At 32.7% G+C, this 18689-nt stretch overlaps 2 protein-coding genes and 1 pseudogene across 3 annotated transcripts; 1 reads left to right on the top strand and 2 right to left on the bottom strand.

Annotated features, from left to right (window-relative positions):
• Window positions 1–1304: 1304 nt before the first annotated feature.
• Window positions 1305–7333, bottom strand: LOC111776287 (aspartate aminotransferase, mitochondrial). Its single transcript, XM_023655701.2, has 10 exons — window positions 6975–7333; window positions 5909–5994; window positions 4946–5152; window positions 4730–4835; window positions 4474–4578; window positions 4218–4390; window positions 3685–3844; window positions 3185–3280; window positions 2771–2865; window positions 1305–1657 (listed from the first exon to the last, which is right to left on the bottom strand). The coding sequence occupies exons 1-10, from the start codon at window positions 7161–7163 to the stop codon at window positions 1585–1587; spliced, it is 1290 nt and encodes a 429-aa protein (XP_023511469.1). The 5' UTR covers window positions 7164–7333; the 3' UTR covers window positions 1305–1584.
• Window positions 7334–12583: 5250 nt separating this feature from the next.
• LOC111776460 (putative pectinesterase/pectinesterase inhibitor 7 pseudogene) lies at window positions 12584–13777 on the bottom strand (annotated as a pseudogene).
• Window positions 13778–16213: 2436 nt separating this feature from the next.
• Window positions 16214–18032, top strand: LOC111776479 (large ribosomal subunit protein uL5). Of its 2 annotated transcripts, XM_023655931.2 has the most exons (5): window positions 16214–16361; window positions 16452–16559; window positions 16645–16687; window positions 16920–17115; window positions 17642–18032. In XM_023655931.2, the coding sequence occupies exons 1-5, from the start codon at window positions 16359–16361 to the stop codon at window positions 17835–17837; spliced, it is 546 nt and encodes a 181-aa protein (XP_023511699.1). In that variant the 5' UTR covers window positions 16214–16358; the 3' UTR covers window positions 17838–18032. The 2 variants fall into 2 exon arrangements, with proteins under 2 accessions (XP_023511699.1, XP_023511698.1); XM_023655930.2 differs by lacking the exon at window positions 16214–16361 and having other exon boundaries at window positions 16443–16559.
• The last annotated feature ends 657 nt before the right edge of the window (window positions 18033–18689 follow it).

The following is an 18689-nucleotide window of genomic DNA, read 5'->3' as shown; positions in this document are numbered from 1 at the left end:
TCAATTTTAAAATAAAACATTAATAGCCTGTCCAATTTTATGAATTTTTTTATTTTGAAATTGGTTTTAAAATTGCGAAGTTGAGATTGAGATGCAAAATATTCAAAAAATATATATATAGAGATTTTTGCATTCAAATTTACTTTTTTACTCCTCGCATCCTCGCACGATCTTTCCATTTTCGGTCTTATGCATCTTTTATTTCTCCTACCTTTTTCTCACTCCTATATTTTCTCTCTCCAAGTTTTCGCACTCCAATATAAAAAATAATAAAATAAATTTTACTTTTAAATAATTAAGATCGTTGAGAAAACATATTTTGATTTCCTTTTTTAATAAAGGAAGCACTTGTCTATCTTATTAACGGAAAACTGAGGATTTTGCGTTCTTTAAAAAATAATCTTCTAAAGTAAGACTAATTTTTGCCAGCATTATTATTTGTTTTTAAAGAGGAAAAAGAGAGAAAATGCTAGATTGTATCTCAAAAAAGAAGATTAACGGTATGGTTTGAGTGATTTTGAAATCGTTTAAATCACATTTGTCATTTTTAAAATTACTTTAAAATATGAATTTGATATTTAAAATCCATTTTGATTATATAAAAAATGTATTTTTCTAAGTGCATAAAGTTTTTAAACACTTTTAGACAATCCAAACAAACATTAAACTTAACTTTTAAGAACTTAGAAAATTAATCCAACAGAAATTAAATTTATTTTGAATGATTAAAGCAGGTTTTGATGTGATATTTAATAAGTTTTTAAACACTTCTATACTCAATCCAGACATACATTAAATTAAACTTTTTAAGCACTTGGAAAATCAATCCAACGACTATAAAGAGTAAATAGAGGAAGAACTTTTAGAGTAAACGTTAGTGGAAAAAGAAGATTTAAAGAAATGTTTAGAAACATGAATTTAGAAAGAGAAAAGTAGGTTAGATACGTGGAAATGCATTAAAAGAGATGACTCATTGATAAATCTTCAGAAGTAATCATCAAATACATTTGGTTTTAAATTTTAAAAAATAGAAAATCTTAAAATCTTCAGAAGTAATCATCAAATACATTTGGTTTTAAATTTTAAAAAATAGAAAATCTTAACACAAACGAAAAAAATAACATTAGGAATCGAGACCCCTAATGGCATCCGACGATCTTCCGTTCGAATTCATATGAACTAAAGATAGAACAATATTTAACATGAAAAGGCCATCAGAAATTGAAAAAATGAAAAGCGTGACAGATGATGGAAACTGAACTCGAAGACCCTAACATGTCTACGAAACCCTCCATAAAGTCATATAGGAAAAGCAAATGGATCAATTATTTAATTATTTAGCCGGCAATGGAAAATTAAGGTATATTCTGACCAATTTGACAATCCAAACTGACATTATCATACTCAAAAACTTGGAAATCCAAAATTAACATGAATTACGAGGACAAAAATCAATGTTTAATCTGTGTGGCCGCCCTCCCTTCCCCAGTTAGAAAAGGAAGATGGAAGGATTGTAGTACCTTTTTATTCACCAAGCAGAGACTCCCCTGTAGTGTCGTTACGAACAAAATTTGTGAGTCGCAATCAAGCAGATTTTGTCACCTCATGAATGGCGTTTGCCAGATATGATACGTTCCCGCTTGTAACACCTGCCATACTGTTTAGACACTGATTTCGTGAGCAAACAGACCACTCATGCCCCCATTTTAATACATCGTTTTTAGTTTTCCGTTTTTGAAACTCAGACGGGTTTTCTCATTTATTTATTCTGATTTCCATTTTTAAGATAAAGGAACATTTGAAATCATATTTTTAAGTTTATAAAATTTGAGCATTTTGCAAAGATTTTGAAAACATAAATTAGAAGGTAGATAATAAAATAAAGATATTTTAGTAGTGTTTGTTAAATAATGAGGAGCCCAAAACATAAACTAACGCCGCCCCATTTTTCCTGTTTAAAAGTTCTTTAAACCTATTTTCAGAAGTAGCTGTCGGTAGACTTAATAGAAGTCCAACTCGACGGCCGTGGGTTTAGTTCTATTTTTTTTCACGAAAAAAAAAATATGAAGAAACGAATAAACATTATATCCAAACACATGAAACTAAAAATGAAAGACATAATCAAACCAACTCACTTTATTTTTTGGTTCTCTATTTTTTGAAAATTAAGACCGTAAATACCACTTCCACTTTCACTTTAACAAAAAAAAAACTAAAAAAAGACTAAAAAAAACTAAAAACTAAAAACTAAGCTTAAGTTAGATAACCATTCGATTTTTTATTTTTGAAAATTGTGTTTGTTCTCACAAATTGTTAAATGCAGTTTTCATCTTCTTTCTAAGTAAAGGTTTGAATTCTTAACTAAATTCTAAAAACAAAAACACATTTCTAAAAACTTTTTTTTTTTTTTTTTTTTTTTAATGTTCAAAATTTAGCTTGAATTATGAAAAAAACCAATATATGATTGCCGCATTTATAAGCTTAATTCTCAAAAATCAAAAACTCAAATGGTTATCAACAAAAGTCCAACATTTTTCAAATACTAAACCAAAATTTGAAAACTAAAAAAACTAATTAGCAAATTTGAAAATTGACTTGGATTTGATTTTACCAAAGAAATTATGAAGAAGCAAAACGCTACAAACCAAGACATAAAATAATAATAATAATAATAATAATTAATTAATTAAAAATTTTAAAAATTAAAAAAAATTTAAAAAAAAAACGATTATCAATCCAATGCATGTGTCTAATTCATTTATAAAATTACCTTATGCGGCCATTTCGAGTCATGTAAATGTGATATTCATTTGTCAAACGGTCGACCTGTTCGGGAGTCAATCCACTGTAACAGAACATGCCAATCTGTTGCAATGGAACACCAAAAAACCAATAAAGATTAGCAAATAGATAAAAATATAATAAGAAACATACTTAAGACTGCATCTTCCACCACACCCATCCTTCTTGCGACTAATCACCGAATCACAAATTCTTCTTTCAGTTTTCTTTAAATATTTACAAGTTATTATACTGTGAGGTTGGAGTTGACTGCAAAAAAAAAAAAAAAAAAAAAAAAAAAAAAAAAAAAAAAAAAAGGAAAAGAAAAGAGGTGCACCCGGACACGTACCTAGACGAAGCAAATAGAAGGCATTAGAATTGGGAAATGGAAAATGTTAAGTACCTGTTTGGTTATATGTTCCCATGGTAATGGTGATCCCAACTTTTCAAGGTTTTCTCGTAGAGCAGTTCGCATACCAATTATTCGATCTGCCATTACCTGAATACAGAAAATAAGGTGAGGATGAGGACACCTATCAATTCGGGGAGGGAATAATTGTTGAACTGATTTTTTTTTTTTTTTTTTTTTTTAATTTTAATAATTGAATAGATTGGCCTCAGCCACAAGATTTCTCAAGACAGTTAAGTTTCATCTGAATGAAAATCTTCCATCTCTGAAGATTTGTACTAAATAACCAAACAAGAAAATATTATTGAAATTTGCCGTTCCAATTTGTTCAATAAGAAAATGAAAATCAGCACCTATATGTTTATCTCAAATTTAAAAAAACTTATGCACTCTGATTTTCTTTTGACGACAAAAACGAAGCAGAATACAGAGAAGTTCTATGACGACATAGAGCATAAATATATGGATATTGTCAATCAATCATGCATAGTTACCTTAACTTCCTTCAGCCATAACTTCTTCAAGTCTGGATCCCCAAGGATGATTGAAACTACCAATGCTCCATGAACAGGTGGATTACTGTACATGGGTCGGGCAAGCTGCTGCAGCTGACTTTTCACAGCCACTGCTTGTTTTTCGTCTTCGCAGAGTACACTGCAATCAATTTCCATATAGAATTAATGCCAGCAAATAACATATGAACTAGATAGCTAAAAATATAAAGCAAAGTAAAATGATCAGTTTATCAGCTTAAAGACACAAATCTATTAAACGAGGAATTCTTTGTGAACTCTATTAATATATTATTCAACAAACTTGTCATATGCTTGGCTTTTAATGACTTCATTTGTGCATCTTCAAATCGGTAATGCATAACCATAAGATCTAATGACCACTACACTACGTCTGGCCAAGGAATTTATAGCTATTGGTAATTAAAATCACATCAAACTTCACATCTAAACAAAACTACACCGAAGAACAAATGGAAATGGAGATGGAACCTTGGATGTCCAGAGGCACATACCTTAGACATCCCACTCTCTGGCCATAGAGTCCCATATTTTTAGCGTATGACTGAGAAATTCCAATATGATGGCCATCCTCGAGAAAGATCCTGATGGACTTTGCATCTTTTTCTGGGTCACCGCTAGCAAAACCTTGGTATGCCATGTCAAAGAAGGCAAAATGACCTTTAACCTGAAAAGATCACAATGCTCAATATCTGGCAAAGAAGTAGTGACAGCCAGGTAAGTATGAATAATCATCCCAAAAGGTCTGACCTTAAACTGGTACGATATCTCTCTCCATTGTTCCTCCGTGGGATCCACTCCAGTAGGATTGTGAGCACATGCGTGAAGTAGAAAGAATGAACCATTGGGAGCATTCTGAACAGGGTCATTCAAATTAACAAAGAAAAAAAAGCATTAGAAAAATGAAATCAACATAATACAGGGTGCCCATGAGGCACTATTAACGTGAATATTAGAGTTCTAGGGTTAGATAAGACGGCATGGATATGTTGACATGCTTCAATACCTTTATGTCATCCATGAGTGCTGCAAAGTCTAATCCCCTAGACTCTGCATGATAGTAATGGTATGTCCTTTGAGGAACTTGTGCATCTCTCCAGATGTTATGGTGGCTGTTGAAAATCTTCATGTAAGAAACAGCATACCAATGAAGTAGTATATTTTCCCTATGGAATTGGAGTAATTTAAATGACTTGCATGCAGATTCAGCAACAATTCTTACTTGGACCATGTAGGGACTGGTATATAGATTTGGGAATCTGGACGGAAACGCTTTTGAAAGTCAGCAAAAATACGACATGCTCCAGTTCCAGAAAGAGATTGTATAGCTGCTATCCTCTTATCTTTGACAAAGTCAGAATTATCTCCATAAGCCAGCTTCAGTGTTTCTTCCACCATATTTGTACTCCCTCCCATTGGAAGATACTCCCTGGTAGAATAGACAAAATGTCACCATTATTGAAAGGCCTCAAATAAATAAATTAATTTCAAGTGTGGCGCTCAAGCAGGTGACATGCCTTGTTTTGTGCACAAAAAAATCAAGATGTATGCAGTAAAAATTAACCAAACACTCAGATAAATGTCGTCCAATTTTCCTTCCGATTATTCTCACAAACAGGTAGATTTCCAAATAAAAGTTTCGTGGAATGCCTATTCCCTTCAAGTTTTAGAATGCAGAAGCAGAACCTAATGCATTATTAGGTAAAAACGAATTAAGAACCTTCGAAGTTAAACCTATTCGTCAATTACTCTAGCAAACCTGATGCCAATTCATGGCTTACTATAATCACTTCTATTCACAAGTGCTAACTTAATCCAACAGTCTAATGATGTTGAGCAAGATAATTCCAACAGTTATTTAAGCACGACATTTCAGCTCACTTACATTGAAATGTCAAAATCTGAATCCACAAGAAAATAATGGAAAGTGAAAAAGTACGGGTATCAAATGCAAAAATTCCGCAATGTATGGACCATGGTCCAATTCCAGGGAATATAAAAGGAATCCATCTAGTTGGCGAGGATAGAACAATAAACTCGGTGAGACGACAGTAAAAGATTGCAATCACAACAGCAAGTTGTTAATTAAATTATAACATGAAAATACGATTATACGAGTGTATCCAAACTACGATAAATAAGTTCTATATAAAAAAAAACTACGATATATGAGACGCCATCTTACATATTCAGGTTTCCTGCGATCCTCCGTTCAGCTTCCCTGACACATTCGAGGACCACCGGCTTTCCGTTATCATCTCGATATGCACCCTGAAGTGGAGGAAACGTAATGATAAATCTAAAGATTCCACTGAAAAAGGCAGTACACGATCAAAAGATATACTAATTTGCCAATAAAATAATAATTAACAAATATTAGGAACTTGAAGAATGTTTTGAATCATACCAGATAGACATAAAAATTTTGAACTAATATCTCGGGCAGCAGAATCATTAAAATAATAGCTGACAGAGACAAATCTCCTGTTTCTAGATTCAACAAACAAACCTAAACAGTTCTCACACATGGAATCCCCCAATATTTAACGACTTGGGGAACTACAAGCTTAATTCTAAAGCTAATCGCATGCGCGCTCTCGTACCAGAAGCTAAACACTGAAAAAGGCATTACACGATCAAAAGATATACTAATTTGCCAATAAAATAATAATTAACAAATATTAGGAACTTGAAGAATGTTTTGAATCATACGAGATGGCCATCAAAATTTTGAACTAATATCTCGGGCAGCAGAATCATTAAAATAATAGCTGACAGAGACAAATCTCCTATTTCTAGATTCAACAAACCTAAACAGTTCTCACACATGGAATTCCCCAATATTTAAGGACTTGACGAACTACAAGCTTAATTCGGAAGCTAATCGCATGCGCGCTCTCAGCCAGGGTCATAAAGGACTATATGAGAGAGATCCTAACAACGTAATGTCATGTATCAGAAACGTCAAAACTTATACATCAACAAGCATAAATCAAGAAATATACAGAAGACGGCTGAAGCAAACAGTACATCAACATATGGAATACGATTTCCACTCCGATCATGAAAATTTCGCATCACTCGTATCAGAAACATCAAAATTCTCATTCCGACGTCGTGATCTTCGATGTTAAAAGGTCAAGAGAAGCAAAACATGCACAAAATTATTTAAAAATAACACTGCACCAGCAATCAAACAGTAAACAAAGCAAAATCCAAGGCGAACAAGACAGGAGGAAGAAGAAACTCACTACTCCGACATTGACTTTGCTAGGACTCGGATCGGCCAAGAAAGCTTCAGTAACGCCTAGAATCGGATCTTTCGGAGCCGGTTCCACGCTCTTCCACCAAGACGACATGGATCTAACTCCGACGCAGAAGCATCTCAGGCTCCGGTCTATCGCCTTCCTCGAAACAGCTGCTTGTAACGCCATGAACATCAACAATACACTGTAGCTCTCCCTCCCTCGATTTCTCTCTGCAAAACTCCGACAGAAATGGGAGACGAAAAGTGGCGGAGATTCTTGAGAAGGCGCAAAAACAGAGTGGTTTCAGGTTTCAGGTTTCAGGCTCCAACAGAAGAAATGGACATGCGAACCTCGAAATGCGCAGCCCAGAGAGCTTTAAATATATTCAGCCGAACTTTTTAGGACGGACGTTTACGTAACCGCGCTTTTTTCCTTTTTCCTTTTTCCTTTTTTTTTCCCCTTTAATTTTCAATTTTGTAATCGTAACCAGAACTACGAGGAGGTGATTTTACCACGGCGTCGGGTCAGGTCGTCAGCATGACGTAAATAGCGTTCTCTTTACGACAAACATTTTATATTTTCTTTTAAAAAATAAATTCTTTGTATAAATCTGTTGATTTTGAATTTAATTTCTAAATAAATAAATAAAATTCTCTTTAAATATTTTAAAAAATCAATACCATTGGTTTAAATTTTGTTTTTTTATTTTATCCCAAAGTGAATTTTCAAAAGCCAGAATTGCATTAGAAAATATTAAAACTGTGATAAATATATTAAATTAACTTTTTTCAAATTAAAAAAAAAAAAAAAAACATTGGGTTCTTTTGTTTTTCGACTATATTCTTTTAAGCTTTTACTTTATATATATATATATTTATTTTAAACTTTTAAAACATTTATTTTAATTAGTAATGAATTAACTTTAAAATAATAATAAATTTAAATCTTGTATTTATTTATTCATGACTTCTAACTATAACTCGTAATTCACTTATGACTATGTGTTCGATAGATCAACTCTAAAATGTTGATCATAGTTACATCTATAATAGTCGGTATGTTAAAAGACTTACATATTCCTTAATTTATCTATTGTTTATCTATTTGTACGAATACAATGATAAATAAAGTAAATATTTAAATAATTAATTATGAAAAAATACATTAATATGTAATTTAGGAAGCTTATATTAAAAAGTAAAATTAAAATTAAAATTAAATAAATAAATAAAAAAAACCAGGAAATGACTTGGAAATGATAGGCATCAAAATCATATTTGTCGGTGGCACAACGGGAGACGTCCAAGCTGAATATATTCTTATTTTATTAATATTTCTACACGTGGATATTTTATTCTAGGGGATAAAACATTAACAATTCATACATCCGCTTTTTTTTTTTTTTTTTTTTTTTTTTTTTTTTGCAGGACCAAAGGAGTTTTCTTTTTTAATTTTAAAATTTAAATAGTTTGACAATAAGATATGGACAAAAAGGCATTATTAAACCATAACCGTTCGCTTTATTATAAAAGTAAGTTAAAACCATTTTCAATATTAAATTTGTCTAGTCAAAGTTATTATTTTGCAATTTTATTAAAATTAATAAATTTATTAAGAATTTTACACTTTTTTAATTAAAATTAGTAATAAAGATGGAAATTTTGTAATATTTATGAAATTGAAAGTTTTCCTTTTTTTTTTTTCTTTTTTCTTTTGTGATTTTTTTTTTATATATAATTTATTTAGGAAAAATAATATGGTATCATTACTCCGTCTATTTTGACCATGTGTGACAGAGACTAAATATATAAAAAAAAGATATAGTCTTAACTTATTGCTTTTTTTAATAATATTAAATTCTAGAAATTGACTATAGTAGTGAATTTATTTTTCATATCTAACTTTATTTCGGGGCATTTAAATATGTCCACGTCATTTGAATTATTATTATTATTATTATTATTATTATATATATATATATTATATATATATATATATATATATATATATATATATATATATATATATATATATATATATTTAATGTGAATTCAAAAAGAAAAAGAGAGTACTCGACTTTCAGGACTCAAACGCCGGGTCTCTAGGCAGCTGTCTTCGGCATCGGTCCTAAAGTGGTTATTCAATTATTCTATTTCCTTTATCACCAAAATCCGACACTTCATTTTATATATATATATATTTTATGTAACTAAAAAAAATATGTTTGAGAGTAATTTTAAAATATTTAAAATAGTTTACCTTTTAAAATTAATTTTATATTTAATTTTACACTCTCCGATGCCAAAAATACCTGAAGCTCACTGAAGCATTGTAAGCAGCAATTACCTTAGAACTTCCTTCATCTTCGCTGTTTCGTTCCGATGATATGGCGATTTAAAATTTTATGATATGTTCGAGATCCCACAATAGTTGGAGGAAAAAATAAAACATTTTTTTATAAATGCATGTAAATCTCTTCCTAGTAGACGCGTTTTAAAACTTTGAGGCTGACGTCTATACGTAACGAACCAAAAGAGACAAAATTCGCTAGCAAGGAGCTTGAGCTATTACAAATGGTATTAGAGCTAGATATCGGGCGGTGTGCTAGCAAGGGCGCTGGCCTCAAAGAGGGTGGATTGAATAGACATTGGGCAGTGTGCCAACGAGGATAGTGGCCTCCAAGGAGGGTGGATCGTGAGATCCCACATCCATTAGAGTGGGGAACTAAACATTCCTAGCATGGAAACATCTTCCTAGTAGACGCGTTTTAAAATCTTGAGGGAAAGTACGAAATAAAAAGTCTAAAGAAAATAATATTTAGTAGCGATAACTTGAATTGTTACAATATATAAGTTTGTTTGCCGAGACAAGACAAAATATAGTTATTATATAGTCAATATTCAATCCAACAAACTTTTATTTTAATTAAGTATATGAGTAATAATCAAGGAATACATGAAGCTTCACGATTACATTTAATAAGATTAGACGTTCCTAAAATGAGAGACACTAAATTCCACGAAGTCTTGTATCGAGACTGCCATTCTGGTGGAATAGGGTCATCTTCAAAATCATCAAAACACACACTTATACGTTTATCAACACTCATCGTTGGTAAATCATACACGTTTGTACCTGGTTGGGTCAGTAATATATGCATTGACTCTTGCAATTTGGTGTATCCCATTCCAAAAGATTCTGAACACTTGTCATACATCAATTTTGTTTCAGCATCTAGCTTTCCTGACTTTATCTCTCTTTGAAGGAATATAAGGTTGTCATTGAAATTGTTGATGGTATGATTCACGAATATAGTTAGAAAACCTGTTAAATTTGACTTCAAATCTTCACGAGGATCCGAATCAATCTCAGGAATGCAAAGCTTATACAGTTCGTTGTATTGAAATCTGTTGCAAGTATCATGGACAAACGTATCATCGGTACTTTTATCCTCTTCTGCCATGACGATCATAGAGGGGTTGAAAATGGATAGCAAAAGAAGGGTAAAAACACCCAAAAGCAGGAGGGAAAAAGACATGTTCTTCATCTTTGGCAATAATCATATTTAGAAATGGTAGGAATTTATAACCAATGAATTCCTAAACTTTATTTGGAAATTAGTTAAAGGTACAGGATTCCTTCCATATAATAATTCATAACCTTCCATATATCAATTCGTAACGGAAATTTTAATAAATTAAAAAATGGTCGGTTATTATTTTCCATATGTCAATGGTAGCCATAAATATTTTCTTTAATTAAATAATATTTTTGTATAATTGAATAAAAAAATCATTGTATATATTTTAAATGCATGTTACATCCAAACCATAATTAATTATTAATTATGAGGAAAGAAAGAAAAAAGAAAGCACATCAATTCTTACTTACATAAAAAATATAATAAATTTGATTTCTTAATCGGTTCAACAAAATATTTAAAACAAAGAGAGAAAAAAAAAATTAGAGAATATTTTTGTTAGAATCCCATAATCGTTTTCACTGTTTGGTTCGGATGGTAATGGCGATTTGAAATTCTATGATATGTTTGAGATCCCACGTCGGTTGGAGAAAGGAACAAAACATTCTTTACAAATGCATGTAAGTTTCCTCCTAGCAGACGTGTTTTAAAATTTTGAGGCTGGCCGCTATGCATAACATGTCAAAAGAGACAAAATTCGCGAACTTTAAGGTTTGGAGATTGTTGGGTTAGAATCAATAATGTTTTTTTAGCACGTTTTATATCTGGCTAATGAAATTTTTTAAATTGTCACGGTTGCTACCGTCAAATATGTTTAATTTTGAAATTTTTATGATCAAATCATTAATAAAATGTTTAAAACCTTTAATTGATATTCAAAATATATAGAAAATAATATATATACTCAATCACACAAACTTTTATTTTGAATAAGAACACAAGTAATAATCAAGGGATACATGAAGCTTCACGATTACATTTAATGAGATTAGACGTTCCTAAAATGAGAGACACTAAATTCCATGAACGGTTGTAACGAGACTTCCACTCTGGTGGAATAGGGTCATCTTCGAAATCATCGAAACACACACCTACATGTTTATCAACACTCATCGTCGGTAAATCATACACGTTTGTACCTGGTTGGGTCAATAATATGTGCAAAGACTCTTGCAAATCAGTGTATCCCATTCCAAAAGATTCCGAACACTTGTTATACATCAATTTTGTTTCAGCATCTAGCTTTCCTGACTTTATCTCTTTTTGAAGGAACACAAGATTGTCATTGAAATTGTTGATGGTACGATTCACGAATATAGTTAGAAAACCTGTCAAATTTGACTTCAAATCTTCACGAGAATCTGAATCAATCTCAGAAATGCAAAGCTTATACAGTTCGTTATCTGGAAATCTGTTGCAAGTATCATGGACAAACTTATCGATGTTGCTTCTATTCTCTTCTGCCATGACGAACATAGAGGGGTTGAAAATGGATAACAAAAGAATGGTAAAAACACCCAGAAGCGAGAGGGAAGAAGACATGTTATTCATCTTTGACAATAATCATATTTAGAAATGGTCGGAATTTATAACCAATGAATTCCTAAACTTTATTTGGAAATCAGTTAAAGATACAGGATTCCTTCCATATATCAATTCATAACCGAAATTTTAATAAATTAAAAAATTGTCTGTTATTATTTTCCATATATGAATGGTAGCCATAAATATTTTCTTTAATTAAATAATATTTTTGTATAATTGAATACAAAAATCATTGTAATTTTTTTAAATGCATATTACATCAAAATCATAATTAAATATTCAAGGAAAGAAAGAAAAAGAAAACATATCCGTTCTTACTTACATAAAAATATAATAAATTTGATTTTTTAATCGGTTCAAAAAAATATTTAAAATAAAGAGAAAAATTAAGTTAGAAAACAATTTTTGTGGTTTACGGCCAAAACATGGAACTAATACCAATTTATTTATGATATAGTTGGTTTGGTTAAATTGTGCGGTGACAGTAAACATTATTTTTAACCCACTTATGTACGTTATAGTCTACTCGTTTAGATCAATTAAGAGTTTTGTATTGATAAAAACATACCCAACCAAGCTAATTTCATTAAGCATCAAGTCCAGTTCTAAAGGGTACATGTGTTTCGGGCAACCAATCTGACCCGTTGATAAAATTTTCTACGATAAAGTTTTTCGCTAACAGTTTATCGAGTACATGAAAAGTTGGCCAATTAACTCGGTGTGTTGTGTCAGCACCAGGACCTCGATTATCGAACTCAGCATAAAAGAGGTTGTTTATTGGTACCCCTCCCCACGATATCCATCCTTGTGGTTGCACGTTGTCATCCAAAAATGACTCCATGAACACAACAGTTGAATATTCTCTCCATGGTCGACCAAGATAGATTTTTACGTTAGTCTTATTGGCTGTTATTTCTGGCGAAACTGTGACGGTACAGTTCTGAAAGGAGAAGCCGCTTTGGGACATCGATTGTTCTTTGGACTGTGCAGTGACTGTGATTTCATCCATCGGTAACCGAGCATATATGTTACAGTCTTGAAACACAGCAAGTCCATTTCCAAAAATGAAGTCTACCGTTCCGTAGATGTCGCACTCCCTAAAGAATTGGAATTCTCCTTTTGAATACAGGGTATCTTGAAAACTTAGAAATTTGCAATCGTAATAAACGGTGTGTTTTGCGTAGTCAAGAACAGCAACTGCTTGGCCGTTTTGAGGTTCTGCAGAATTCTCAAAGCTTAAATGTTGGGCCATAAAATTGTCACCGTTGACCACTGCATCAAATAAGAACAAAGAAAGTAGTCAAGATTTAAACCATATTATTATACAAACTACAGTCGAAAAGAAAGCCTAATTTAAAAGGAAAAATTATCTGTGACATGGCTTCAATAATTTTATATGAGCAACTACTCAACTCAATCACTTCTTACATTAGAGTATAGGACACGAGTAATTACCTAAAGTTGCAGATTCAGAAGTCTTGAATCCAGTGCCGTGGCTTCTATTGTCGACGATAATGGTTGTGAGTGCATTATCGCCAATCAAAGCAATGAATTTCTTGGCCGGTGGAATTTCAAGATGTCCACGGTAAATGCCGGGAGTTACACGAATGTAAAATCGTGTATTGGAGTTGTTTGGAGCGGCTGCTATTGCTTCACTAATGCTTTTGAAGTCCCCCGATCCGTCTAATGATACAGTAGCATTAAAACGGATGGGATCAACGAGTGCCAAAACGTTGGCGAAGAAGAAAAATAAACATGCAACAAGCTGTAAAAATGCCATCTTCAAAAAAGAAAACAAATAACAAACAAGAGTTGTATGAACTCAAAAGAACGAGACAGAGCTACTTAAATTTGTGTGTCTTTTACAGCCTGATGGAACCAACATTTTATAGAGGGAGCTGTCATTTACGATCTTTGGGTTAATGGGAGCTTAACGCAATTACGTTTAGTTTAATCTCTCTTTGTTAGTGAATTAATTGTTATTAATTAACATCAGTTTCATGTTGTCTTATTTAGCAGTTGACAACGTCAGTGTAAATGAACAAGTGAGGAGAGCTGATATGCCATAAACAAGTTGATGAAGTAGGAGAGAATCAGAAGTGAATCATAGAGTATATGAAAATGGTGAGTTCTTACATAAACAGCCTGCACAATATTCTAAATCCAGCGCCGATCATTTTCAGTGTGTTTATGTAATGTTATCAAACAATATTTGACCGTTTTGGTTAGGATTCCGGTGAATGGCCGATGATCATGGCCGGAGGGGTTCTGAAACTGCTGTCTTGAACTTGTTGGGTGTGGGCGATGGTTGGGTGAGTGGCGGCGGCAATGTGTGGACGGTGTTAGACGAACACGACTCTCCACCATGGTGTGATATTGTCCACTTTGAGCATAAAGTCTCGTGGCTTTGCTTTGGGCTTCCCCAAGGGGAAAACCTCACTTATAAACCCATGGGACTTCCATCATCCAACACCTCCCCTCGAACAAAGTGCGCCTCTTTTGGAATCGTAGTCATTTTTTACTGCCTTCGAGGAGGGGCTCCTCCTTTTTCTTTTGGAGTTCTTTGTTCGATATTTGAGGATTTACCATTCTATTGGCACGACTAAGTTTAGGGCATGACTCGGATACCATGTTAGACGAACACGACTCTCCACCATGGTATGATATTGTCCACTTTGAGCATAAGCTCTAGTGGCTTTGCTTTGGGCTTCCCGAAAAGACCTCATACAAATGAAGTTAGTATTACTCACTTATAAACTCATGATCATTCCCTAAATTAACCGATGTGGGACTTTCATCATCCAACAGACCGAGCGTATGGTGTATGAACAAAGCCAAAGTGATCATGATTGTTGGGTGAATCCTAAGGTCTCATTTAGAATATTGTGCTGCTATAATCTTTCCATTTCCATTTCCATCTGCAGAAGAGTTGATATAGTAAAGTAAGTAGGAGAGGAGAGGATCAACTCATAGACTACACGAAAAAGAAGGTTATTGAAGACGATGGATCATCAATGAAGGTAGAATATTGTTTTCTTTTAGGGCACCTCTACGGGTTTATTTATTCACTTTCTCCTCTTCTTTTATTTATTTTCCTTTTATTTGTTTATAGTTTTCCATCGCTATCATTTGTCTTCTTCAATGAGATCACGTTACTTTTCATTTTAAAAAAAAAAAAAAAAAAAACTAAATTTATAATTACTATAGAGTTCCATTAAAAAATGAATTATATAAATCCTATTTTCTGAATATTCTTAGAGTCATTGCTTGTTTTAAATACATATAAATGATATAAATGTGTGCAATTTTTTCTATGGTTGGATTTTTTAATATTCTTAAACCTATCATTGTCAATATTCTTCCTTTCATTAATGAGATTATGCATTTAGAATAAGATCGAGGGACAATTTTAATTAGCAGTTCCTAGTTCCATCCGCTATCAAAGAATTATAAGTAGCCACATTCTCGACTCATATCGGCTTCCCTCCCCTCATTCTATATAGAATAGAATAAGCTGAATCAACTTTGAGAGTCGAATCAATTTTCAGCAAAACTATTGTTGAGATTAAAAGACAATTACAATCCTATCGCTGAAAACTTACCTAAAATTTCACTTCAGCCTATTAGAAGAACACGAATTTCACTGCGCTTACGAATGCAATAAGTTCGCCACTATTCATTTTTTAAAGTTTTTTTTTTTTTTTTTTTTTTTTTTTTTTTTTTTTAATTTAGTGTTTCATTAAACACAAAATTAAAATTAAAATTTATATATGACCATGTATGAATTAAAAAATTCATTTAACATATTATGTACAAAATTAATTTTTTATTTATTTGTTAGACACTTTTAAAAATTTAGAAAATAAATCCACACCAACCATAAAGTTTTTTATAAGATTTTTGTAGTTTAAAAAATACTTAAATTTAAATCAAATTCAATAATAAAATTAAGTCTAAAACTATATATTTTATTTTTCTCAAAATTTGAGTTGGTTTTGAAAATAAAGCAATTTTTTAATTATTATTATTATTATTTTTTTAACTAAGTTTCAATTCAATTTCTCAGTTATTTCGATTTCGTCGGCACCCCTCGTGGAGAATAAGTTCTCGAACGAAAAACGGAAAAGAAAATGATTGAAATTACGTTGGAGGTGTTGGGCCACTGCAACAAAATTTCAACTTCAGGCCCATAACCCAACAATTTAGAGGCCCACATCTAAAGCCCATAAACTCGGCCAATTTGAAACCCTAGCTTCGGCTACTTCATCCCATATTAGGGTTTCTTCGCCCCCTCCCTTGGATTGAGTATCTGCATCAGCAACAGCAACACCCCAGCCGCAGCAGCCCGCCTGAAGACTCCAATGGTGTTTATTTTCGCTCTCGATCCTGAAAGCTTCTATAGCTAATTTTTTCTTCCTGCTCCTTAATCCTTTTCGTTTGTTCATATGGCGCAGGCTTCGGAGAAGAAGTTGTCGAACCCCATGAGGGATATTAAGGTGCAGAAACTCGTCCTCAATATCTCAGTCGGTGAGAGTGGAGATCGGCTCACCAGAGCTGCTAAGGTATTACTTTGTTCCGTGCATTTTCTTTCTTCCTTTTGATCGCTTCTCATTTCTGTTTCCGCCATTAACGATTCCTTTTGCTCAGGTGCTTGAGCAACTCAGCGGCCAGAGCCCCGTGTTCTCCAAAGGTACATGTTTTTCTCTCACCTTGAAGTCTCTTGACTTCGATTCTGAAATGGTCCGTAGGAAAATAAGAAAATCTATAAACAACGAGAAATTTAGTATCGAACCTCTACAATCCATTCGTAGAATTGAAACTGATGTTATCTTTTGATAGTCATAGCTTTATATTGGATCTGATAGGCCATGTTATTTCTCGTGTTTTTTTATTTTCGATTCTCTTGTTCTTGCGGTCAATAGCGAGATACACTGTACGATCGTTTGGAATCAGACGTAATGAGAAGATTGCTTGCTATGTCACCGTTAGAGGCGACAAGGCGATGCAGCTTTTGGAAAGTGGGCTGAAGGTTAAGGAGTACGAGTTGCTTCGCAGGAACTTCAGTGACACTGGTTGCTTTGGCTTTGGTATTCAGGAGCACATTGATCTTGGGATCAAGTAAGCCATTATTTATCTTAATCCCTTATGTTATGAGCCTAAATTTCAATGAAACTTACTGCTTGGTCCTCAGTTGGGTCGACTGAAGCGATTCTGTTATGTGTTGTGTATGAATGTGGTTAACTTGAAATGAAACATTAATTGAAATGAGGTGTATGTTAATTGAAATGAGGTGCTTGGTTCTATGGTTGAAGAAGAGACTGGGATTGCAAATCCCTACAGGGTTCTGGCTTGGGGAGATCTCCCGACCCGTTGTGAACGATGTTATCGATATCTCTATAGGTCAGGGTTAGAAATTTTCTGGGTATTTGGAATAATGAGTAGGGAAGGCAGTCCTTACCTTGTTCTGAATGAATTCATGCCAAACGTGTAAATCGATCTCTCGTGGCTTTCGAGATTGAAATTTTTTGGAGGATGTTGAGGAGTAGGGGTATACGTGATCTTGCAATGATGAGTCTATCATCACTATGTATGAAGTTTCGCTGTTACCAATCTCGTGTTTATGTATGCTACAATGACATTTCAGGTACGATCCATCCACTGGTATCTATGGTATGGATTTCTTTGTGGTCTTGGAGCGACCAGGATACCGTGTTGGACGTCGCAGGAGGTGCAAGTCTCGTGTCGGGATCCAGCACAGAGTCACAAAGGAAGATGCCATGAAGTGGTTCCAGGTGAAATATGAGGGTGTGATTCTTAACAAGTCACAGCAAATAGTCTAAGAGTTATAAAATTTTGTGGTTTTGTAAGCCTGACTGAAGCTCTTTGTTTTGTTTCCTTTGAATGTTTTTGGGATTTAATGGAGATTTTTAGGATAAATTTGGAGAACTCTGTTAGTCATATGCTTGATTAGTTATATCCTTTGTGACCTGAGAATTAAGCTATCAATCTACCTGGTTTTTATTTTGTCACAAAAAGGTGAGTTCTTGATTTGTTCCATTCATAAGTATTGGATTTTAAACTATCATTATTTAGCTTTGTTTTCATCGTTGGATTTAAATCTTGTATTTCCAATTTCTTTATATTTTTTTAATCTAAAGATTTTCATAAAATTAATGTGATTGACACAGCCTCAATTACATTTACGAACTTTTATTTTCTTTTATAGTTAAAGTAGTATATGTAATTAAATTTAATTACATATAGATTTAATTTAGATTTCATTTTCATTTAGTTTATTATTCTGCTTTTGATTTGAGTGGAAAATATTGATTTTTTTTCTTCATGGAATTACTAATTTCAATAAACTAAAATTTTGTGCAAAAAGTCTAACAAATTAACAATTAAATAAATTTACTAAAAATTCTATTTTTTAATTGGCAAAATCATATATATATTTAATTTCATAGCATAAACATGTTTTTAAAATGGTTGATGATTTATTGGAGGGTTAAAATTGCAAGAATTTATGAAGTTTAATATTATCCTCAAGTGTGTTTTCTTATGATTTCGTTTTCTTAGATAGGATAGGCTAAGGGCAGGTGTCTTCGATATCAAGTGAGTATAAGATGTTTGGTATGCAATGCGATATGTACTTTTCAAATAAGCTATATTACTTTATCTCTTTGTTCTTT

This window comes from Cucurbita pepo, chromosome 15 (genome assembly GCF_057944985.1).
Source record: "Cucurbita pepo subsp. pepo isolate OVF chromosome 15, ASM5794498v1, whole genome shotgun sequence".
In the NCBI taxonomy this organism is placed as follows: domain Eukaryota; kingdom Viridiplantae; phylum Streptophyta; class Magnoliopsida; order Cucurbitales; family Cucurbitaceae; genus Cucurbita; species Cucurbita pepo.
Note: the sequence above shows the minus strand (reverse complement) of the source record. Positions and strands in the feature narration are given on the sequence as shown.